The sequence below is a fragment of the Pyrgilauda ruficollis genome, unplaced genomic scaffold (genome assembly GCF_017590135.1).
Source record: "Pyrgilauda ruficollis isolate IOZ18807 unplaced genomic scaffold, ASM1759013v1 scaffold36, whole genome shotgun sequence".
Lineage (NCBI taxonomy): Eukaryota > Metazoa > Chordata > Aves > Passeriformes > Passeridae > Pyrgilauda > Pyrgilauda ruficollis.
The window spans coordinates 4,026,640-4,051,912 of NW_024525045.1; the positions used below are offsets into that span (position 1 = coordinate 4,026,640).

General features: G+C 37.8%; 1 protein-coding gene across 1 annotated transcript in view; it reads right to left on the minus strand.

The window, feature by feature from the left end:
• The window catches only part of COL4A3 (collagen type IV alpha 3 chain), a 56,044-nt gene that overhangs the window by 22,772 nt on the left and 7,999 nt on the right, over positions 1–25,273 (minus strand). The window contains exons 2-26 of the mRNA XM_041475712.1: positions 22,745–22,801; positions 19,630–19,719; positions 17,777–17,821; positions 17,258–17,302; positions 16,901–16,963; positions 16,127–16,180; positions 15,285–15,311; positions 14,605–14,682; positions 13,674–13,736; positions 13,156–13,191; positions 13,003–13,044; positions 11,568–11,645; positions 10,086–10,148; positions 9,787–9,843; positions 8,021–8,065; positions 6,611–6,664; positions 6,199–6,240; positions 5,417–5,504; positions 5,044–5,079; positions 4,565–4,729; positions 4,270–4,362; positions 3,443–3,538; positions 3,074–3,144; positions 1,725–1,913; positions 694–862 (exon numbers count right to left, since the gene is read on the minus strand). Coding sequence (XP_041331646.1) covers positions 694–862; positions 1,725–1,913; positions 3,074–3,144; positions 3,443–3,538; positions 4,270–4,362; positions 4,565–4,729; positions 5,044–5,079; positions 5,417–5,504; positions 6,199–6,240; positions 6,611–6,664; positions 8,021–8,065; positions 9,787–9,843; positions 10,086–10,148; positions 11,568–11,645; positions 13,003–13,044; positions 13,156–13,191; positions 13,674–13,736; positions 14,605–14,682; positions 15,285–15,311; positions 16,127–16,180; positions 16,901–16,963; positions 17,258–17,302; positions 17,777–17,821; positions 19,630–19,719; positions 22,745–22,801 — 1,846 coding nt within the window. The remainder of the gene's footprint in view (positions 1–693; positions 863–1,724; positions 1,914–3,073; positions 3,145–3,442; positions 3,539–4,269; positions 4,363–4,564; positions 4,730–5,043; positions 5,080–5,416; positions 5,505–6,198; positions 6,241–6,610; positions 6,665–8,020; positions 8,066–9,786; positions 9,844–10,085; positions 10,149–11,567; positions 11,646–13,002; positions 13,045–13,155; positions 13,192–13,673; positions 13,737–14,604; positions 14,683–15,284; positions 15,312–16,126; positions 16,181–16,900; positions 16,964–17,257; positions 17,303–17,776; positions 17,822–19,629; positions 19,720–22,744; positions 22,802–25,273) is intronic.

Below are 25,273 nucleotides of genomic sequence, written 5' to 3' on the forward strand. Positions count from 1 at the left end.
TCTACAGAGAAGTGACTCAAGCACTAGAATACATTGCCCAGAGAAAATGTGCTGTCTCTGCTCTTAGAGGTTTTCAAGGACCAACTGGATAATGCCTTCAGCAAATGGGTCTGATCTCATAGCAGTCCCAGTGCTGAGATGAAGTTCAGATGGCACAGAGTTCCTTCCAACCTCAATTATCTTATCACCCCAAAATTTGTGTGCTATCTTCAGAGGTACACATATTGGGAAAATATTCTAGAAGTCACATGGAAAGGAGAGGATTCCCATGTTTCATTATAAAAAGAGACCTGGACCAAGTCTGGGTGAAAGGAGTAAGCTGTAAAGGAAGGCATGTTTTGGCAGTTTTGTGCTCCCCTTGGGATGCCTTTTGCAGCAGCAGTGTGCCTGGAGCTCTGGGCTTTGTAGTTTTCAAAACCCTAACCATAGGCATATCCCTAACCCTCGATGAGGCAGTCACAGGTCCATGGTCTTTAGGCTGGTGCAAAGTAGAAACGTGGGGAGGGAGTCATATTGTGGCAGTTCTGTGCTCCCCTTGGCATGCCTCTTTTAGCTGCACTGTCTGGAGCTCTGGACTTTTGTAGCTGTGTTCTCAAGTTAGCAAATTATGTGTTTGATTTCAATCTGTCTTTGCAATTTTAGTCTAGTACTCCGTAACATACGGAAAACACAGTAAAATAGGAAGTTACTAACCTGCTTCTCCAGCTAATCCAGGTGGTCCAGGTATTCCTTTAGAGCCTTTAAAACCTCTTACTCCTTGTGGTCCATAACCTGCCAGTCCAGGAAGTCCCATTTCTCCAGCAAGACCAAGTCTACCAGGCAATCCAGGTAGTCCTCTATCTCCTTTTGGTCCAGTCGATCCCTAATGATTACACATGTACACCAAGAATTACTTGCTTTCCACACCAGTTTTCTTAACAAAATTCCCATTTCTCTGACTATAATCTTGTATTATTTTAGTAACAGATTAACTCTGATAATTTAACTAAATAAGAGGAAAAATTTTTGCTTGTGATTAAGTGAATATGAATTTGAATATCAATGGTTACAAATGGCTATTAAGAAGGAAATACTACAAATAAATACAATTGCCTGACTTTTCCCAATCACTGTGTTCTTGCACTGTACACTTTTCTTCTGTTTTGAAACACATTTAGCAAAAAATCAAACCCACAAAAGCTCTGACTCTCCTTGAATTCCAGGGATTCAATGCTTAGAGACATTTATATCTGGATCATGTTAACAGTTTCTCAGCCAACATAATACAACAAGAATTGTTAGTTTTTGTTTCTGCTGACTCTGTCCTAACAATTCGAGTTTTATGGTCAGTTCTCACTGAAGATTAACCCATAAAGACTGAACAGGAAGTACTTGAATTATTAAGCATTGTAAGTGGTCAGGAAAATGCTTTCTAAAAAGATTTTATCCATCATTGAAATCCAACAAAATTCTCCAGTATCAATATCCAAACTAAAATCTCACTAGACTGCTAAGGTTTCTCAGCAATTTGTACCTATACTGGCCTCATCTTTCTCTGGTATTACATTACAACATTTCCTCTCCTTTCATGCATATTGATTGTTACAGTTGAGGACAGTACCCTCAGTCAGATAGGGGATATTCAGCCAAAATATCTGTGTAGATTAAACAGATTGTTGTACAAGATAAAATACAGACTTAGGTTTCCATTACTTCCATATTAATTGCAAAAAGTGCATACTCACCTCTTCACCTTTAGAACCTTTGGATCCTTTAGAGCCAGGTCTTCCCAGAAATCCACTTGAACCTCGTCTTCCTTTTTCTCCCCTGGCTCCTGGATCTCCTTGCTCACCTTTTGGCCCTTCTGGACGTACATATCTTGGTTCACCTTTTGATCCTTTACGTCCTTGATCTCCTCTAAAACCTGGAGGTCCCTAGGATAGAGTTATCAAAAGAACTTCAGTGCTAGATGTATGACATCTGTTTTCAAGTTTGTTTTTAGAATTAAATACCTCAGAGGGGTGCTCCCAGTTCTAATTTTTATTCTCTGTAATAGCATACTTCAATAAATAAGGTTTGGGGGGTTTTTGTCTTTTCTTTTTCTCCTGCTTTTACTTCTTTTGACAAGACTACCATTTCATTTATGCTACTACAAACAGGAATAATGTAGCATAATTTAATGAGTGAAACCATGGCACAAAAAGAAGGACTCTAAGACCTAGTTAGAGATTTCTCCTCCACACTGGAATATTTCCCCAGGGATATTCTAAGTGCCATAGCTGGCTCTGCTCATAGTTAACTTCCCTCTTCCTTCTCTCCCTCACAGGTTACAAAGTGGGTACACTATCCCAGCTGAAAGCACACTGGGCTCCAGTGATCTTGGGCTCATGAACTCTGAACTCCAGCAAACTCCTGGCAAAGCCTGTTAGCAGACTCACTCTGCATCTGTACAGCAACCACCACAACAAATACTTGTGCATGATTTTTTATTGGACAGCACTGGCTGTACTTTCCCACCAATAATTACTACTACAGGCACAAGTTAGCATAACCAAATGACATGTGTATGGCAGCAAGTGGCAGACTTCCCTCTTCATAACATTTCCCTGGAGGGAGTGTCCTTTGCAGCCCTGAAGAGGGTATCATGAGAAACAAGTTTCTCTGCACAGCTGGGGCTTTAGCAACTCCTGAGTATGCGGGAAACTAAGTCTGTCAAAGATCACAGCACACAAAAATCCATATATGCTTTACAGCCACTGCCATGACTATTGATTTATATAAAGGAATAGAAGGTAACTATAGACTACCCATACCGGACAGAACAAGCAGCCTCAGCACCATGAAATACAGCACGTTTTTATTTACCTGCCTCACTGCCTGGGCTAACTTGCTGCACTGAGCAGCCAGGCTCATGTAAAGCTGTGTGAGCTATACATCACATTCTCAGCCTTGCCTCCCATGCTGACACATTCATTACTACAGGAAAAAACCTGTTGAGATCACCCAGTATGACACTGCGCATAGCACTAGCCATGAGGTTTCTCTGAAATAATTCTTGTGGGATCTTAATGTTAACCTGAAAAACCAATCTTACTTGAGCCCCTGGAAGCCCTGGTGTTCCTGGAGAACCTGGAGAACCTTTTGGACCTGTTGCTCCTTCTCTACCTGCAAAAGAATCCGTATATTTTGTAAAAAAAAAAATGAAAACAAGGACATGGATTTTGACAAGCTCCAATAACTGAGCTGGCTTCAGGCTACACCTAAAGCCTATCAGTGCTCTGAACTCCAATCTTTTAGGGCTTGTGCTCGTTTCAGCAGAGCGAGCTTCCTCAGGTCTCACACTCACCACCACCTCAGGGCTAGTTCAAGGACTGCAGGCTGCAGACATGCCCACACCTGACTCTCATGCTAAAAACAAAATCATTTGCACTCCTACTATCCTGTTAGGAACAAGATAATTTACCAGGCATGCCATCCTGACCACGAGACCCAGGAGAACCAGGAAGACCAGGCATTCCCGGAATGTAGCTACAATCAGTACACACACGAGCATTATCACCTAGAATGAAAATAAATCATTAGTTGCTCCCTGGCAAGTAATTTTCAACTTAACTAATGTGCTACTTACTTTGTTATAGCTAACACTTTCTGGCCAGGAGTGGTAGAATCATGGCCTTAACTCTGTTGGAAGATCACTTCTAACACAATACTAAATTACCTGTGGTCAGAAAGTCAATTAGAACTGACTGCAATTAATTGAAGGGACGGAAACATTTGGTTTAAATTTCTTGATTTTTTTCAAGTCAAGTTTTAGCAAACAATTTGGATACAGTCACTTTACTGATAAGCCTGATTCTAAGAGTATGTAAGGGACATATGCTTCCAAGTAACAGAGCTCTGCAACACTCAGGGTCATTCTAATGACAAGCAAAGGGCAAAGAGATTCAGCAGCTCCCGTGGGTGGAAGTTGCAGCAGCTTTCAGAGATGAAATGTCAGCAAGAACATAACAGAGTACAAAGCCCTACCAATCTGTAGTAACTGCTTGTTCCAGTGAAGACCTACACCCTGACACAGCTCTGTACAACTGTGCAGCACTGGCACATCACTGCTCTTTCAGTTGATGTTATGGGAGGAAGACATCTCACTACCCCTAATGAATGTTCTTAAAACTCTGAACTCAGCAAATTACTTAAAAGATAAATTAAATTTTTAAAAATCTAATCAGGATCCATGAAGATTACTAGATTGTACCTACTTCTACTTCTGAGTGACAGTTATCTGAAACTAACCTCTCATGCCAGTATCCCCCGGAGGTCCTGGAGGTCCTGTACACCCTGGCTCTCCAGGAAGTCCTGGCAGGCCAGTTCCAAATGTTACTCTGCCTGTTAATGAAGTGAGCACGGCACCATTACATCACAGATTATTCAGACAATTCTCTGCTTGTTAAGGGAGGAAAAGCTTGCAGAGATGAGCTGGAAACAGTATTCTGATCCCTATGGGTCCCTTCCAACTTGAGATATTCAACAATTCATTTAAAAGAGAGAGCTACCTGGAAAAATCCAAAACACCTGCAACTAGAAGTACCTGGTTCTCCTGGAGGACCTGGCAATCCAACAGAACCAGGCCTGCCAGTAATACCAGGCAGTCCTGGAGGGCCTACTCTACACAAGCCAGTTTGTCCTCTCTCTCCTTTTGCTCCTTTTGGCCCAGGAAATCCTGGGGGACCTCTCAGACCAGGTCTTGACACACCTAACCAAAGGGGAAAAAAATACAAAAACAGTTAAAAAAGAAATGGCATTTCAAATCCAAGTACTCTATAGAATGAGTGACAAACACACCAAGTTCATTCCACAAATCTTTTTTATCTTGTAATATATTAATCAAAGTAAGACCCTACAGACATTTAAAAATCATTTTTACCTAAGTATTTGACCCACCAAAGCTCTTGAGTGACAGTTTTTTAGCACTCAGAGATATTTCTAAAGTAATCTGAAATTAATATTTGACAAAGCTGATTCAATGTAACAGAGAGCAAGAACAATGTATTTTATTATTGCAAATACCTGGCCTACCAGCAGCTCCAGGAGGACCCTGTGGCCCTGCAAAAGCAAGGTATTAAAAACTTGAGTTAAACCACTCTAACAAAGTCACAGTTCAATAGCATTGAATACAAACTTTGATCTTTTGCATTTTAAGCTTAAAATTTAAAATAAGAATCTGGTTTTGCCAGAGTAGGCATCTACCACTCATGCAACTATTTTTAAGGGTAAATAATGCTATAAATCAAAGTCTCAGGATACATTTCAAGTCAGCAATTACATGTGAGTCTAAGAAATAGTCTTGTAAAGGCAGAAGGTTGCTGGAAATGTAGTCTGCAATAAGCTCTTTGAGTGGACTGTTTTTACTACAGGATTGTAATTTTGATATCCCACTCACCAGGCATGCCACGTTGACCTTTTGGTCCTGGAGGTCCAGGGGGTCCTTCATCCCCTTTTTCACCAACCACATAATCGTAATACTCCATCTCAAGAGAAAGGTGGTAAGAAAAGAAAGAGTTGTAAGAATTGAGAGAAGTACAGTACTTCACACTGAATACTTGATTAAAGTAATGTTTTGATCTCATTCATAATTTTGATGTTCTGACACCACAAGACCTTACTAATTACAAGCAACCAGAAACAAAATCCTTATTCGCAGCAGTGTTTTTTTAGTACTCTGTCAATATCACAAACACTTCACCTTTTTACAAAGCTATTTCTTCCGAACAATGTAGGCAGAAAGTTTCCATTAGGTGCACATGGGACCTTTAGGAAAGCCACTGGGGAGACAGCAGGACTAGACAGGGGAACAGTACTCACACCAAATTGCTTTCTTTAAAAAGTGTTCTTAGGATTTTAAAATTAAGGCCCCATGTTCCAGAAGTGATTAGAAATTGATTTAAATACTAACTCCTGTGAATTTTTGTAACTGTTCTTTGACAGTCTGATCTCCTGCCAAAATTGCTGGATCCAGGCGAGGTCTAACAAAGCATAGATACTGTATGGAACTCCATATGAAAGATCTCATCTGTGTGAGAATCACAGCAATATCAATACTTTGTGAAAGCCATGCCTGATTAGAGCATCACAGGACATCCATTATTGCCTCATGCAAGCAATTTGGATTATTCTTATTATAATAGTTCAGAAAAATTATATATGAAGGTAATTTACACTTACTCGACCACAAGCTCCAGGTGGACCAGGGTTTCCTTTCATCCCCTTCATCAGAGATAGGTTTGTTTATTAAAAACAGTATATAGAATCATTGTTACTTCAGTACATTGCTCAAAACTTCAAAGAAAAACAACCGTTCCTGACCAGTTCTTCACCACCTTGTGTCTGTTCCTACACAGCTATTCAGCTCCATACACCAAAACCTACAGGAACTCATCAGCAGACATAGATGGACACCAGTTCAAACACATGGTTTGTTTCAGCTGATCTATTCCTTATTCCATAATACCCTTACTCGCCATCTTAGGCCAAGTGAAACATATTATATACACAGTGATAAATAAAATTATATAATAACCTCCAAACATAACTTAATTTCATCCTCAAAAGCAATAACAAAACTGTTGGACAATACCTTCGCTCCTTGCCTTCCAGCCAGTCCTGGCTTGCCCTGTTCACCCTTTTGTCCCTGCAGGTGACAGTACACAATTTCATAAGGATATAATCTTATTAATCTTATAATCTTTTAGCACTGACAACTGTAAGGTCTAAAATGTAAAGCTTTAATCTTTCATGGTGATGGCAAAGTGAACGCAACTTGCTCAGGAGAAGAAACTGCAGTGAAAGACTCAGTTTGAGGTACAGCTCCATGTCTGCAGGAAAAGCTGCAAGTGTTCCATCAAAACCTGTATTCATTACAGCACACTGTAACATTCCCAAGGAGAAGCTGCTCTGCATGGCACAAGTGTAGGAGTCTCTGATCTGTTCTCCCTCTGCAAACTATTTCTGAAGGGGAGAAACTGAACACAATGCAAGACTCTTGCATTCAACATCCTCCCCCAGAACTTGCTCAGTCTGTGGGATGGTGCTGATCTCAAGAGGTGCCAGCAACACCAGGAGGGAAAACAGTGCAGACTAAGGCTTTCTGCAAGTGAATACAGGCAAGGGAGAGGGACTTCTTGAAGACTCATGCAGTTGAATGCACTGCTGGTGAGTAAAACTGAAATGGGAAGAGAGCAATGACATGCCTTTTTCATGACAGAAAATTTTCTGTTAGCTGAGGCAGTAGAGCTTTGTGGTCTGTCATTCAGTGTTCTTTGTCAGACTGGAATGTGTTTAGACTGCATGTGAAGGTCATTTTAGCATGACAAAGATGATGTTCTAGTAAGATACATGTGCAATGGACTATTCTGGCAGTAAGAATTTTGGTAAGATATTTATAAGGTCACTGACTCTAATGATGTTGTGAAAGTAGAGCTGAAGTAAAAAGAACTGATACTTAACCAATTGAATACAGTACTTCAAACACATTTGAACAACTCCAACTTTTAAATTAGTACACAAATTAGACTATTTTGCTTCTAAAATGGCATATTTTAAGAACAAAGACAAAATTACAGTCTAATAGCTATCAGTCATCTTGTTTCAGCCAAGACAGCCACAACCCTGACAATAACTTTTCTTCATAAAACGTCTTTGATCCTAGTGATTAAAAACTATTAATTTCTCTTCTCAATTTATGTTAAAGGGAAGGTATAACTCTTTTGCAAAAATTGGAGTTGAGTCTCAAACTCATTAGACAGTCAGCAGCAACCAACAGGTCTTTTTATTTGACATCTGTAAACAGAGCCTCTTCCTCCTGCACATAAATCTGTGAGGACATGGTGTGTTCCAAGGCCAGCTGCATGAAGGAAATGTTTCAGTGTATGCAAATCAACATTCTGAAATACATTCCACAAGGAGAGAAAAGTTGTGACAGGAAGACAGAACTATCATAAACAGGTGACTATCACTTAGAAAACATTTAGAAGGCTTCCTTCATTACCGGTAAGCCAGGTGGACCTGGGGCACCTTCTTTTCCAGGCTTCCCCTACAAAGGAAAAATGTAAAATAAACAATTTAAAGTGAGGATATTGCATTCAAAGAGCATAGCAACTCGATGCTGTGTACATAACTGTAAACTGTGTAAACTGTAAAAATCCTGTAAAACTGTAAAATTAAGGCTATTTTAAAGTATTCATTGATCATAAGTGAAGTTCATAAAACTCTACAAAATAGGTAGTAAGATATTCATTCCACTGATATTACTTCTCCTGTTTATTTGTGGAGGATTATTTGTGCCAGACTCCAACAGCACAAAGTGCCAGGCAAGTGCAGAAAGCTTGGTGAATAATCAGGAGCTTGCAGAAACAAGACAAATAATAAAACAATACAGCCGCTATCAGCCCTTCCCTTGGTGAACTCGGAAGGATGCTGAAGGAAAACTCTCTGAACCCCATTTCCTGTATGGGACAACTTGGGGAGAAATTACTTAATGAAAAGGAATAGGGAGTGCACTTCAAGGTATCTGAAGCAGGGCAGTAGATGGAAAAATGAAAACAGAAGGAGGCAGCATGCCAGAGGTATCTGCTGCTTTCCACGGCCCATTTGGCAGTGTCTATTGGGGTCCTGTATCTTGTGTGGCAACAAGAAACAATTGTTTGAGCAATTCATAACAAAATAAGGAGATAAAGGGAAGGGAGGCAAAAAATACTGCATGGCAGGACAAGGCTTTTGCAAGCAGAAGAATGTGAAAGAAACACAGAACATGGAGGATTAATAACACACATTGGATAGCAAGAACTTCTAGAACTTTAGTGACTCAAATTAAAATTTTCCTTATGTATAGGAATAATAAAAATAACAATCAAATTTCTCTCTAACATCATCATTGTTATAGCACCATACAACTGAAGAAAGAACAATTCTCAGGTAGTACCAGGGTCTTGTCTTGCTATCTTTCCTTGTGGAAGAAAATGTATTGCAACCACAAGAAGGATGAGAAAAGTTTCAAAAAGATATACATTTGGACTGAATTAAATATTTAATTTGAAAATTAGTTTTCTTAGTATTACTTTCATAATGTATTCAAAATCTGTATTCAGAAAATGTTGCAAAACATTTTGATTTTTTTGACTATTTTAGGGTTCTCCCCTGATTATTTATCATTAAGTTATGAATTAGTAGTTTAAGTTACTAAGACCCTGCTCCTGTCATTGATAAGCTTTTATCTGAAAGTTTGAAAGGCATTTGAATGAAGGTAATAGCTTTCCTTTAATTATCTTCCATAAAAAGGATATAATCAGGTAAATTGTATTTAATTTTTTTTTGTTAAATATTTTTTATATATTATGCTGTTAAGGAAGTAACTCAGGCAACTTGCTTCGTATCTCCACACAGCTGCTGGTTGAACATACTAATTTAAGTCTGCTGCCTTAAGTAAACACAGTGTTTTCTCTTCTACTTAGACCTTTGCATTACAAAGCCAGTACATGTCTAGCAGGGCACTTTTTTACTAAGTTTTAACAGCAGAACCTTTATACCAAAAAAAAAAAAAAAAAGCATACTCACAATTAACTGACCTTCACTCCAAGCACTCATGTAAGTACAGTCTCTTGACTTCCAGCTCTTTTCTAGTTTACTGCAGGAAAGAGCTTTTGAATCTGAGCAAATTTGCTTTGAGTAGTAGCGAGACAAAAACTGGACAGCAAGAGTAGTTCAAAACTTTTACAGAAAGGAGTAACACATATGTATTCAGCTGTTTGCACACACCTGTGCTCCTGGTTCTCCTCGGTCACCCTTTTCACTTTGAGAATCACCAACTGGCCCCTGGAACAAACTTGCACTGAGGATACTCATGTTCTGAAACTCACATTTTCTAAGTTAAATATATATTTTATAATTTTTTATATTTTAAAAATACAGCTGGAATGCTATTAATAGGTATTTTATTCCATTCATTAGTTCTATTCTTGTCATTAAAGGTTGAAATAATTAGTGTAAAGAACAGCATTCACTAGGTGATGCTGCCTGAACATCTGGATTTAAGGGATTTACTTCTGGTCACTTACTGTAAACCCCATTGGTCCTGGGGGTCCTCTTGATCCTTTTTCTCCTTTTTCTCCTTTCAAGTCCTATTATACAGAAAAGAAGAGCTTACTGTGGTGTCTTGGATTTTTCTGTGCTTACCATTTCAGTCTGGTTCTACAAATAGGAAATCCTTATGTCATCAGCAGAATTCTTTGAGCAGAGATGGTTCTACTCAAACGATTAAGAAGCAGAAACTTCATATCAGTGTAAATCTGATGTTTGAAAAAGATGTCTGATGTTTGAAAAATGTTTCTGCACATTTCAAAATAGAGCTAGGTCAAAACAACCTACCTGTGATTGCATGTGAAAGGACTGCAGTAAATATCCCCACAAATGGCAACAAGAAACAAGCAACAAACCCAAATAAACCTTAGTTGCTTCACTGGAGCTAGAGTTTCTTCCAAACATAATTGCAGTGGCTACCTACGGCACCCTTGTCTCTGTGGATGCAAGATTAGACTATGCTACAGTGTAGCACCACTGGGCCATGTCTTAAAGTCACTGTAAAGCCAAATTTCATTGTCTATTACCTGGTTAGACTCATGTGCCAAATATGAATGGAGTTTTAGAAGCTTCTAAACAATAATGCTCAATGTTGCTGACAAATTGCCATTATCTCATGATAAGCCACCACAGCTGTGACTGGAAAGTGCTCCAGGTGCTCTGCATTTGATCTAAACTGGGAGAATTGGTGTGCCTAAAAGCTGAACCTTGCTTCTGCAATCTCTCTCTTCCCTCAATTCAGTCTTGATGTAAAACCCATTTTTATTTCAGCACATAATGGAGAGGGAGCTTTGGCTGACTCCATAGATTAGATGAAAATTCCATAAGAAAAAATGAATCAAGAACATGTAGAAGGCTTGTCCTGTTAATATGTGAATACTTATAATTCTATCAGCTACTGCTGTTTAATTCCTATATAAGGATACAATGCAAGAAATTTAATTCACAAAGCAATACTTAAAGCTGAATCAGACTATTTCCTTCCATATTTATTTTCTTTCCAACACTTTCCATGATTACTCAGGTTTCAGTAAAAATAATGACAAAACAAACTACAAAATGTACATGAACATGCTGTAAGCTTTTGTGAAACTCTGGTAGCTCAGAGTCTGACATTCTCAGTGCCAAGGCCCTGAGGTCAATGCAGCTGTGGCTTTACTAGCCATGTAGAACATCCATGTGGATTTGGTGGAGCAGAGGTGATTTACTCTTCATGTACTCGATTCCCAGCAGGTGGGGTACTGGTAAGCAAGAAGCATTGCATTGGCATGAGCAGATGTGCATGTGAGCACATGGCTGCACACAGACACTCTAAGAGAGCTTAGAATCTAATTAAACAAGTCTGACAAACATTAAGATGGGTAAAAGGAAATATCAGAGCAGTGAAGATGGAAACATCCTCTCAAAGTAGAACCTAGTCAGATGGCTTATCTAAATGTGATGTTTAACAATTTCAGTACCGTCATGTTGTCTGGTCCAGTTAACGTCACAATAACAGTTCCTGGAGGCCCAGGGGGTCCAGTTAACCCAGTGTCACCCTTGAAAGAAAAAAACAGAACAAATTATAAGCAGTATGTTTTTGTTATTTCAAATTACTACTACTATACTTTTGATATAATGAAAACTCTTCTGTCATTAAACTCAGCCAATAATATAGTTAACACTTACCTTTGTTTGCCATTTAAATTCCAGTAAAAAAGACATGTGGAAGATTTAACCTTCCCCTAGCTGATTAATATAAAAATGAATATGCTGATATCTGTTAAAGTTTCTGGAAATAATTTAAATTTTTAATCCTATTTATTTGGTACAAAACTATTTTGAATCAAGCAAAAATTTCTCATTGATTACAATATTTATCTCTATTTTATTACATCAATCAGTAAAATATATGAACTCTCTTTGGTGACATCCTCCAAACTGCAGTCTGGGTATTCCAGGGAGATCACAGAATCATGGTGCTAACAGACAAAACAAGCTTTCATGTGTCCTTCACTGACAACATAAGTAGTGAAGTGCAGTTTTTGAGAACTGGGAAAGTCCTCAGTGTGATCTTTCCTGTGGACATCAACAAAACAATATCCACATTTTTCAGTGATTTTAAGCCAGGAATGCTTTTGCATGAATTTGCAGCACAACAACAAAGAATGTGTCACTCCTTCATAAGGAAGCAAGATGTTCCATGCTCACCTGAGCTACTGCTAATGAATAACCAGGTTTATAGGTTCCCCCCCCCACCCCAGGAAATTCCTTGCACATTCCTGGTAGTGATTACCATGTTAAAATCTGTGCAGGTTAGTTAGCATAATTGTGAGATGCCATAATCTCTTGCAAGAATATTCAGATTAACTACAGTAGTCCTGCAGCTGCAGGCTGGGTGCTGTGAGACAATGTGGGCATTTGTAGTAATTCCTGGTTTAAAGTCAATTACATGGAATACAAAGGAAGTACATGAAAGAAATTATCCAATTTTTATTCAAAACCTGGAGGTTTTGCTAGCATCACAAGGGCTGATACTGAAAATACATTGGACAGAAGTTGAGACTACAAATGCTACATATTTACCACTGTTTATCTGCTTAGATAAGCATTTAGGAACACCATGCAAAGTATATATGTTAGTTTAATGCTATGTGTTAATAATATTAATTACTGATTTCTCTTCAGTGTCTAATCTTCTGTCTAGACATTTATCTCATTGGCTCTTATGTGAAAAAACTTTGACCTTAGAAAGCATTGCCATGTTTCCACTTTTCAACAAAAGACTCCCACATATATACTGAAAATTTGCATTTTACAGGACTTACTTCCCCAAACATTTCACCATAGCAAATCAGAAAATGCAGAAAACAGAAACACAACTTATAAAATATTTAAAGCTTCTTATGAAATTACCTTCCTTCCTTTGGCTCCTATGACTTTCAGTCCCATAAGACCCTGAAAAAAATCCCCAAATGTTATTTTTTTAAATTTTACAAACACTTAAACATGGGTTGATTCATGTTACACAAAACAGAAGTTTTCATTTTTTTACCAGTCGGAGACTACCTTAGGTCCAGGAGGTCCTGGTTTCCCTGGCATGCCCTACAAAACACACACAAAAAAAAAAAAATCCTCAGCTGAAAATCTTACAATCCTGTTCTCTGATATAGGTCTTTTGAAGTACCCAACTTCCACAGAACTTCTATCCCATCTTTACTCTTTCCTCCACTTTTACAACTGCAAGCCATTGTCAGTGGGTGACAGATTATGTACACAGTATAGTTGCAAACATATGCATCTCTCAATGTTATGCATATCAGTATTTAAAGTGAATTAATAGTTACTTGAAAATTAAAATTTATGCCTGCATGGACAAGTGATGTTTCTGAAAATAGAGAAATTATCATGCATAAAAATAATCAAAATAAACCAGAAAAAAAAAGTGTGCAGAAAAACATAGTTTTTACATACACATGTGTCTAGACCTCAAATAAGTCTGGGAGAGTCAAGTACCCGTATCTGTGTAATTCCATAGGGTTTAGGGGAAATCAAAGCTCAAAGTAACAAGTGAAACAAATTCATACTAAAGGTCCTGGAGGGCCCTGTGGTCCAAGTTCCCCAGGATATCCTTGAGCACCCTGGGCACCCTGCATATTAAAAAAGAAACAGGAATAAATCTCCTGGCAAGATTATGAGCAAAATACAACACCAAATTCCATGAACTGAATAAGAAATAGAGGATCAGCTCTGCTTCTGAATTTCCTTTTCCTGTCTCAGGGAAACACAGAAGTATAGTTCTTCCTCACTGCTTCATTATTTGGCATATGTTTTGAAACACGAGAAAACATCTGTTCTAAAACTAAACCATTCAAGTGAAGATGTAAATCCTCTGAGAAATGTGGACTCATAATCCATACGGTCCTATTAATGCCTCTAATAAGCCTTCAATCCTTCAAATATTCTACGCAATAAATCCTATACTTTAAAGTTTTTTTTCAAATGAATAGAAAATTAAACATTTTTATTTTCTTTTTAATTTAATGCTCTGTTTATTCCAATAGTCAGAAGAAATGTCAGCCCTGCCTGCCCCTGTTAATGTTCGTTCTTGAAATATGGACCATTCTTTCCTTTGTTAGTACTCTAGAAGTTGAGCTGGTCTATCCTGCTCAGCCTTAACTTCAATGGGAATTTTAGCAGCTGGACTTGATGGCCGTTATAGGTCCCTTCCAACTGAACAATCCTATTCTATGTGTGTAGGGGTAAACTCATATCTGTGACCAGTTTTTCTCCCTACCTGAAATACTGTTTTTCTGGCCTGCAAACTGACTGATTTTAGTTTAGAAATCAGTGACATAATTCTAAAAAATACTCTATCTATATTAAGTAAATAATACACTTAAGTCATGTAAAATACCAAACAATTTTAATACATACTTGTGTTATATAGAAGGTGTTTATACATATAACCGTATATTTTTATACATATCTATCTCAGCACTCCTTATTTTGAGTTACCTGGAGACCAGGCAATCCTGGTAATCCAGGATCACCTTTTGCACCATACTCTTGGCTATATCCCTCGGCAGGGTTCCCCTGGACAATTAGATAAAAAGAAACATAAAAGTTATGCTGTAGAACTCTGTAGTGCAACAAATCATCTAATATAGTTTGTAGGGAAATAAGCAACATCAGAATTGCATAATGATGGAAACTGTCTACTATGGATAAGTTCTACCTTTGAAAAAGACTTTATGAAACCAAATGTATCTTTTTCAGTCCTTCCAGTTCTCTGTTAGGAGCAGTCTTCTTTTCAGACATACCTACATTACTCAGGCACAATCCTTGCTTTCAATTTATTTTGTTAATCTTTATTGCTATAAAACACTCTCTAGTGCATCTGCAAACCTTTATATGAATTCATAAGCTGCTTGGGGGAGGAGCTTAGTTCTCTGTGTGCTTGAAAGTGTTAAATTAATTACATGCAGTAACAGTAGTTTGAGAGAAAAAAATTACAGACCATTTTGCAACCTGAGGTGAATGCTACTAGGACAAAGGAAGTACCAAACTTTGTGGATGCTTCTTCTGGAAGGTAAACCTTCTGTTTCCCATGAATGGAGATATAAAGAGCAACAAACATACACACAAATTGTGGATAACCAATAAATATTTCATGTAATGTCTTGCAAAAAACTGACCTTCTCTCCTTTGATACCAACAGCTCCCTAGGAAGAAGAACAATCATATTGAAACAGAAAAATAAGAGTGCTGAAATAACACACTCTAAGTAGTATCTAAGCTTGGTGCTCTTCAGGTGGTTTATTTTCATGAAGAAGGTGCATAGCCAGATTCATGTTTACTGGGCCAGACTTCCATTTAAGAAGAAAGGACATATTTTATAAAATAGCCAGTCTCACAAGTACAACTCTACAAGTGAAGGCAGAACAGCTTTGAAGCCTGATCTTAATAAATGAATAAATAAAATCAGCAAAGCTGGCAAAATAAAGATAATATTTAAAAGTTATTAGATGTGAAACCACTGGAACTCAAAAGACAGCATTTCTTTTCCATTTGTTTAAAAGTTTCTCTTTCAAACATATTTCTCAGTAAAAAAAACCCCAAATCCTGGGATTAAAGCAGTGTGCCCAGAGTGAGAAGTTCTGGGTTTAAATTCCTGGTTCTTACTGACTTAATTAAGCCATTATTTCCTCAAGGATACTTAGGCACCAACTGAAACTGCAATCTATTAAATATATCCTGGACAGTTTTAGAGGTAAGTGGTAAATTTTCATGAATATCCCATGAGAGCTAACTCCAGTCAATGAATTTCATGCAAGTCACTAGCTAAGTTGAGGCCCAACATGCAGACAAAGTATTACCTTTAACTTTGGTCTCTTTATCACACAGTTTTCATACTAATAAAATGGGGATACCTATATATTTCAACTGTTGTCAGTATGAGCTAACATGAGGCTTTACTCTCCTTCAGGGACTGGCTTTATGTGGTGGGAACACACACAATCATGAATGTCACACTTACTGGAAAGCCTGGAGCACCTCTTTGACCTGGAGGACCTGGAAATCCTTGGTCACCCTGAAAGTAGTAACAGCGATTGTTAATGCATCTTTGGTTTATTATTTGGCCTGATTTTGTCAAATCATCACAGAAGTTTTCTATGCTATAACACTAAATGCACTGTGAGTTCATGACCACCTTATTTTGCTAGAAGAGGATTTTTCTTCCATTTTATGCAGCTTGACTTCTTTCCTAGACTGTTCAGATTAGTTCAGAGTTTCTCTAGAGATTGATGAGTTTCTGTAGTAGGCATTATTCTGACTCCCTCTTTCAGAATGCTCATAGAGCAAAGAAAACCTGCTAAGCCTGTTCCTTAACATTGAGCCTTTTCACTTAATTACTTTCAGGGTTTATGAATTGCCAACTGCAACCTAGGTACTGGCAAAATAAAATGGATTAACTATCTCCTTTATAACCCACTGCAACAAAAGGACACCTTGGACAAAACTGATTAGGTCTCATGGATTGAATGAAAAAACTATTATCTGTCAAAACATCAAACATTATTCTTACCTTTTAGCAAAGCCCATTAGAATGTATTATTTAAGTATTTATTTTGCACAAAAAAAGGAGCACTTCTGCTTTCTCTGGTCCCATGACACAAATTTTTCTAGCTGATAAAGTCACAAAGCAAAACAAGTCAAAGTTGTTGTAGAATGGGGGGAAATTTAGAATACTTTTTGGCCATTCCCAAGCACAGCCAAATGCAATCTCCAGAACACTCAGCTTGGTTTGTACCTTTGTGCCATTGCATCCTGGAACACCTGGGAGCCCAGGAGGACCAACAGTTCCTGGTTCACCCTAAAAGAAGCACAGAATTGACACAAGCTTTGTTTTTGTACATTCATATTGCCTTACGGAAACACTGAAAGAGTTTATGTTGGAGCAATGTTTCACAAGACTTGACAGATTACAATGTGTTCTTAAATCATTACAATGAGTAAGAATTGCTGATGCCAAGATTTTTATCTCTAGGCCAATTAACAGAGACAATGCTGATGTTGAGACTAGAGTGAGCACACTGAGCTGAGGATAATTGTGCACTAAAGACTGAAGTAAGAGAGAAATGGTTAAATCAGTTTCATTTTTACTTACAGGAAGGCCTGGAGGACCTGAAAATCCAGGTATTCCTGGGACTCCCTAATGATATTAAACCAGAGAAATAACATTATGAATATTAAACAAAAGCTCATTAGGCAATTTTTCTTTGATTAGAGTCATAATAAGAATGAATGCAAGTATGATTCTTTTAAAAGATCATTACCCCCTTAACTCTTCTGACTGTGAACCAACCATAATGGTTACACACAGGTAACACACACTGGTTTTGCCCACAGGAAAAAACCAAACAACTCTTTGTGGTAACCTAGTCTGACTTTTTTACTGCACACCCAAATATTAAATACATACAGCTACAACCTTGCATGTAAGGTGCAGCAAAAAGGGCAAAAGTTCTAACAATAAGTAATACTAGTGCACAGACCATGTCCGAAATTTTAACCATACTTTGAAATCAGACAGTGTTTTGCTTTTATTTTCACAAATTATTGAACCAAGTTGACAATTAGCATGACATTTAATACATGTAAGTTTGTTTAAAATACAAACACTTACTCTTATACCTTTGGGTCCAACTAAGCCTGTAAGCCCTGGAGAACCCTAGATCAAAAATGGAAAGTGATGTCTTTCAGTACATTTCAATTGAGAAAGAGCCCATAAATGTCAAGAGGACACACAATATTTTCAATATCAATACCAAAATGTGCACATAGCTATATAAATAAATAAATGATTGGCCTATTACAGTCAATAAAGGAAACAAGAATTTCATGCAACTTGCATAAATTGTGGTGTCTTTCAGTGTTTACAGGCTATGTATCACAGAATACTTGAAGCTGGAAGGGACCTTTGACTAGAAGGGGTTGCTAGAAGCCTCATCAAACTTGGCCTTGAACTTTCAGGGGTGGGGAACCTGTTCAGTGTCTCACCACCCTACTATCCTCATAGTGGAAAAACATCTATATCTCATCATAGGTCCAAACAAATAACCATGTATGTTGAGAAAGCAGTTTCTATGGATTTGGTCAAACTGAGACCTGGAGGTGCTTCCCTGTGAGGAAAAAGCTGGAAGGCTCCCAAATATGGGTGATGTCTATCAGATAGATGTATATACTCTCACCTCCACTGCTGAGCATGGAAAGGAAGCCCAGGAGCAAGCTGAAAAGGCTAAGCAGGATGGGGGAGCAAGACAAAGAAGCCAGCAAAGAATGCCACAGTGACACTGCACCATCTGCACAGAACCTGCTGGAATTCTTTCAAGATGCTTAGAGCTTTAGTGCTAGCAAGAAAATTTTACCATTCCCAGAAAGGAAATGGAAAATCCTGGGCCACATTCCATTTCTGATAATGTAGAGGCATTGGACAGGAGAGGCTAACTAGCACACATTACAACACATGGCAATTCAAGCCAACAGAGATCTTGCTAGATAAATTAGCCTTACTTTTTGCCATTCTTGTAGAATTATTATCACTTACTGGAAGGGAAACGTTGTACTAAACACTTCAATGAGTTCAGATAAAAGCCTTATCAACATGTGTCAAATCTACATGAGTATCACTTCCAGAAAGTATTGCAAAAATAAGATAGGACAGAATGATGCAACAATACTTAAATGAAAATGATAAAACTCCTTTGGTTAAAGGTATAGTTAAGTGCTGTAGCCATATTAGTGAAGGTCCTAGACATAATCTGATTGTGGCAGCACCTTCCTGATTTACACTATGGCTGAGTTCACACCATATTTACACAAAAAATAAGTTATTTACCGCAGCTAATTTATTGAAAACAGTAACATTACTGTTCCTCAAGACAAAATATGCATAAAACACTTTTAATGCACAATTTTTTGGTTGTTCTACTCATGCAGGAGTTACTGAAAATTCATATTCAGCCTCAGTTTAGGCATATAGGAAAGAAAGAAAACTCAAGTCACTGAAGCCACTCCCTCCATACTGCAGGCAACCAGGTATTTCCTAAACAGACCAAGACTTATCTTAAAAAATATTTTTCCCTTCAAATTTTCTTAAATGTATTTTTCATATTTGTCTCAGTAGTAGCTTGTTTACTTTCTTTTTAGCAACAAATGTCAAGATGTTAATCAATACTATGACAAAAACTGAGGTATGCTGCAAAAATCTGTCTAGGCCCATGTTCATTGTCTCTGGCAATTTAATTCAGCTGCTTTAGCACTGGCCAATGCACAACTGACAACAAAAGCCCATGGTCATATCAGCCCTACTCTTATGCAGTCAAAATGACCCTTGCAGCTGATGACCAAACAACATCCCTACCAAATGGGAAGCTCTAAGACAGGTTTTGTAAAACAGTATTGTCTACACAGCCATAGCTAACTTTGACTGTCAAGCACAGTAGTTTCTCTGTATCTCTGTCTCACATACATACCTACCTTTGGTCCCTGTGGTCCTGGAGGCCCTTCTGGACCAGGAAAGCCTCTTTGACCAGGTGGACCTGGAACACCAGGAAAGCCTTTTTCTCCCTGCAAACATTAAGATAATTAAACCCTTCAAATATCCATAAATTCCCCTTTTGCTAGCTTATTTCTGAGGCATTCATTACTTTTAGTACCTCTTGGTTTTCTGCTGCTGCAGAAAAGCTGCATCCACTGCTCTTGCCCTCACTGACCTGTTTTTGTGGTCCATCTCTGTGCTGACACGGCTCCACATGCTCATAATTCCAGCTGAATTATCAGAGTACAAGATAGTACTCAGAGTACAGAAGCTAGCTGACAGCATGGAAAGCTTAAGAAAGCAGCTGATACATATTCCTTGTTAATATTTCTGTATTATGTTTAGCAACACAAATTGCGAAACTTAATGGCTGCTTGTCACAGCATATGCCACAGCACATGTCACAGTTGAGACAGCCACAATACACAGAGTACCATCACACAACTTCAGAAAGCTTCAGCCCAGACAGAGTAACACCACACCACATCAGAAGGCTTCAAGAGCCATCCTTTCTCATTCTTTGTCCCAGCCTTTTATCCTCTCATGCTGATGCCCTGCCCCTGTGTGCCCTCTGCTCCCTTTGGTGTTGGTCAGTGCCCCTGGGCACTCCATGGCTCATTGCTGTCAGTGCTGCTCACCTGCTGCTCACAGCTGTGCCCACTGGGGATGAGGCTGGGCCAGCCCCATCCCAATCACCACAAACTGCGTGCCTGCAGCTTCTGCTGTATAGCAAGATTAGTTCCAAACCATCAATATCTCTTCATGAAGGCCAAGGAAGAAAACAGTGGGAGTCAAATGCAACAAAACCATTCAGACAGACTAAAACCCCCTTGCTTTACATGACAAATATCTTAAATTTTTCTGAATCTCAGAGATTAAGACCAAATTACTTTTTCATGGGTTTTTTTTTAAAGATCAAATTCAAATACATAAACTAAAGGAAACAAAATTGAAGCTATGGAAACAGAATACAGGAAACTAAGCTAGAGTGAAAGGGGCATTTTCAGTTTTTTAGTTAAATATATAAGATGCAAATCTTAACTTGGTTTAAATGAAGTGTTTCAAGCCTGGAAGCTCTTGGAAAAGGTGTTTCAGCACTTCAGACAGCAGCAATTTAGCATGCTCATTTTTACATCAGTGAAGAGCTGCTGGTTCAAGACCTTTTACATCGCAGCATGACATGGGAGAGAGAGAATGGGATTATAAATTCTCTCAGAGCCAATTTTCTTATTGCTTTATACAAAGTTAAATAAATAAATCATGTGAAATTTTGTTGTGACAAAGTTTGAGTGTCCTATTTGATGTACAAGACAGAAGCCAAGAGATGTCTCTGGGAAGCCAAAATATTCTGGCTTTTCCCTGCACCAATTCTCACTCCTCAAAATTCCACAAACTCACCAGATTTTAAATGTCTTCTGAATGAAATAAAAATTTTAAAAATAGTAATTATATATATTTGTATCTCTCAAGATAGAATGTAATCCCACAATAGTTTGACACGTATAAAATAAGCATTGCATTATAAAGTGTGTGTGAGATCTATGTAATAAATCGACATAGCTTTTTATAAAAAATAGATTATTTCTATTGTGCGTTCTGTACCAGCATCCCAAGGTAGGGAAGACTGCTATCCCAGGATGAGCCGCTGGAGGGGGTTCGGTGCCAGCTCCCAGGAAAATCAAACTCCTCGACCTGCCTGCCCGCGGCAAGAGCCACGCGGTGCTGCCTGAATCCAGAGCAGCGCTGCGCTCTCCTGACAGCTTCCCTGCCCTCTCTACAGAAAAGGCAATTTTAGCCACACTTTCTTCTTAGCAGATCAACAACACCAGAGGATTTTCAGGCTGGAGAATTCTAAATGCTGGATAATGACCAAAACATGATGATTAATGTCATTATCCTGATTTTCTTCATGTAAAACTTCATTAGTCTAAGCAATTATTTACTCTTAGCCACAAATTGCTCAGTTATTTTCCATGGAACTGATAAAGACAAGTTGTGGGTGTCCATTCTTATTAATATTTTTCTTTTAGTGGGCAGCTTATTTTTTTCTAGGTTTTCAACTGGTTTTAATTTCACTGTTTAGGACAAAATCAGGCTAGACCAACTAGTAATATGAAAAATAAACAGGGAGATTTTACTAAAAATATTAGTATTCTTCTTTCTCACTTATTAATGTGTATTTTAATAATGAGCCTATTTACTTCCAGATAAATTTTCTCCAACTTCATAAAAGCAGATGGGACCAATCAGTGGGACTAATCATAATTCTAGATCTTCATAGATGTCTGAAATCTGTTGATAAGGTTTAGTATGGCAACTTCTGTGTTCATGGCTCACATAAATTGCAACCCTGACTTCTTCAATAATGCCCCTTTCATTTGTGAATCAGTTGTTCTTTCAACTGCGAGCAGGAGTTCCAAAGAATTTTTGGCATTTGTGTACTTCAGGTTTGTCTAAAAGCCACCCAGAGCCTTTGCCAAGCTGCTATTGGCAACAGGCAGAGCTGTGGATCTTTCACTGGTGATGGATTTGCTGCTCCTTCAGTGCTGGCAAGGTGTTTGTGATTAGGACCCAGAAACTCATCCCCTGCTTGATCCACAAGAAGTTTATCTGTTTGATGCCAGTGTGTGCAGCTTTCTTTCAGGAACTGGCAAAGGGGGGCAGGCAGGGTCCAGAGATGGAAAGAGGGAAGCTATGAACATGAGACTCCTGATGGCATTATGAAAGTTATAACAGGAGAGCAGCTGCCAAGGTAATGGCATTTGTTAGGAGTTAGTGAAAGAGACCTGGTGGTTTTGGGCAGTTGTTCTGCTGGTGTCCAAACATCGTACAGTACTGTAAACATAATAATGCAGTAAAAAAAAAATCAATTGAAAAGAGTTAGTTAAACAGTTTCCCCAAAGTTAACAGAACTTTGTAAGGCAATCATCCTCTGTAGACTCTGTTGATAAAATACCATCATGCACTAAATTCACTCACTGTATCAACTGAATCTACCAACAATTTCCATGTATATAAGCTAATATTCAAAAATGAAAATATATCTGTTCTTACCTTACTACCTTTTGTGCTATCACAAAAGCAGGGACTTTTACCTTTGCATACACAGTTCTGAAAAAGAAAAATACAAACTTTATATTACAGTTCTTTTTTTCATTGAGTTGTTTGGAGAGAGGCAAGTAAGATCTCAGTTGTTTCATTAAGTAATTATTTCACAAATAATACAACTTTAAAAAATTGTTTGTGAAGAGGCAATTCTCAACAGCTGCAAAGAGCTCATTATTCCTTTGTATTGTCTGTTGAGACAAATAAGAGCATTAGTGAGGTCTTGCAGACAAAATTAACTGCCCCATACAGTTTCTCACATTACAACAGTCACAGTGTTTCAAATTTGTAACTTTTATGTTCCTTTTACGGAAGAAAGATGCTGCAAGTAGCTGCTGCTCTCTACGGACTTGACAATTCCTGACAGTTGCTGCTTGTCTTTTAGATGGCTCAGCTTAGGTGAGATGATGTCATCCATCAATTTAAAAACAGCTGTAGGGAGCATTCTGCCAGAGAACATATACTTCAACATTTATTTACAAAATAATGCAGAAATTATAATCAGTTTGGTATGAAAGGCAAATCTTCAACAAATTATTGTGTCTGCCTCTGATTTATAGACAGATCAAGAGGTGGCTACTTGATGTTTCAAGATAGATTTTAAAGAGTTGCAAATATTAAATAGTTAATTCTTTATCATACTTAAAGAAGACTCACTCTTGCTGTGATCTGACAGCTAGAATTCAAGTGGTACTGCATCAGAAATTTGAAAAGCAAAGGTATCATGTGAAACAGAAACCATCTAACTATGCTACCTTTACTATTATAATAATCAATATGATTATATCATCAGGGATACAAGAATAAGAATTAGTGCAGAATTAACAACAAACAGTATCCTGATTTCTCCTTGGTGAGATCAATCAGTTTGGTACTGGATAATGTAAATTCATAAAGTCAGTTATCTGACAGATATTTTAAGCATTTAAGCATCAATACAAGAGGATAAAGTGATGTATATCTCAAAATAAATTTGGGGTAACTTGTAAGACAACTGATTTTCTTGTTCCTTATTCAATGACAGTACCTTGCATCCCAAAGAATTCTGTTCAAAACTGATTATTGGTAGTGGTCTGCTAAGCAATATAAGAAGGGCAGTTGCTGAAGGTAAGATGTATACACAGATATATACCATTGTAAGTCTATAGACCTTCATGGAGTTGTACCTTATTCCTGCCTGTGAAAGCAAACGAGAAGCAGATCTTTCCAGCATGTGTATGCAAAGCACAATTTTCAGGACATGTAGAGAAATCAAAAAATGAAATTACTCTCTCACAACAGGTATAATCTGCAGAAGATTTGATGTGTACAGATACAGAACAAACTCTTATATCTTATAATCAAAGATGATCCAATGTGAAGAGAAATGCATGAACATGTAGAAAATTATGACACTATACAATTAATCTAAGTTAATAAACTGTTGAAAGAAAAAGAGCCTCTGCTCTTCAAGAAGTCAGAATGCTTAGAATATGTTTAATTTGCCATTAGTAAGCTTTCAGATCTATTTAGATCTTTCTGTGTACACATATCACTCTAAACTAAACTGAAAAGACCAACATTTAACATTACACAGTCAGTTAGCTGGATAATACTAAATGTTTTGGCATATGATTTTTTATGTAAGATTAGATTACGCCTTCTGTACAGGAGCTTTGAACCAAAAAATCATTGCTCACTTATACTGCAGGATGCTTTCACATCCTTCCAAGATGCCTAAAGCTCCTTTATCAAAGGATCATAAAAACCCAATATGAAGTTTCCAGGTTATAAGATAAGGAAACTGAATATTATGTATTAACAGTTTATTCAAAATTCTCACAATAACATCTATATAAGTAAGCGTATTAACCAAAGCCACAGGTTTACTGCATGCTTTTTGGTTTTGTGATTTTCACAGTAATAATTTACATTTCTTTCAAATATTTAGATGAAGAATATTTTTGATCTAAAATCTAGGTCAAAGAATACAGCCATATCATTATGTGAATATCAAATCAATTCAACAATGAACCAAAATTAAAACCCCACAGTACATGGAGTAATTTACAGAGGAGCTCTTCTCCAAAGTGTTTTTAGTGATAGTTACAGTGTTATATTAAACAGATACATAATTCCAGTAGTACATGTTAAGGCACATTTACTGCACTGGTTAATATTTTGTTCAGTGGGTGCAACCTTATCTATAACCCTGAATTGCCCTTCCTACACTATGGGGTTGGATTCTATGGGGTTCTGACCTCTTCCTGCCCCTGATTCAGAGAGTAACTTAACCAAATGCTTAGAAAGTATTCCAGTCCTCTCCGTCGCATAATTCCTCAAAGAAATGACACAGAAAGAAGAAAGAAATAACATACTACGGGCTATGGTGTCACCCATACAAAGGTTAATGTAGATTGAGCATGGCACTGCTACTCCAGCCACTGCAGAGGTGGCAACTTAATTTGGAGAGAACCTTACACAGTTCTCAGCACCTTG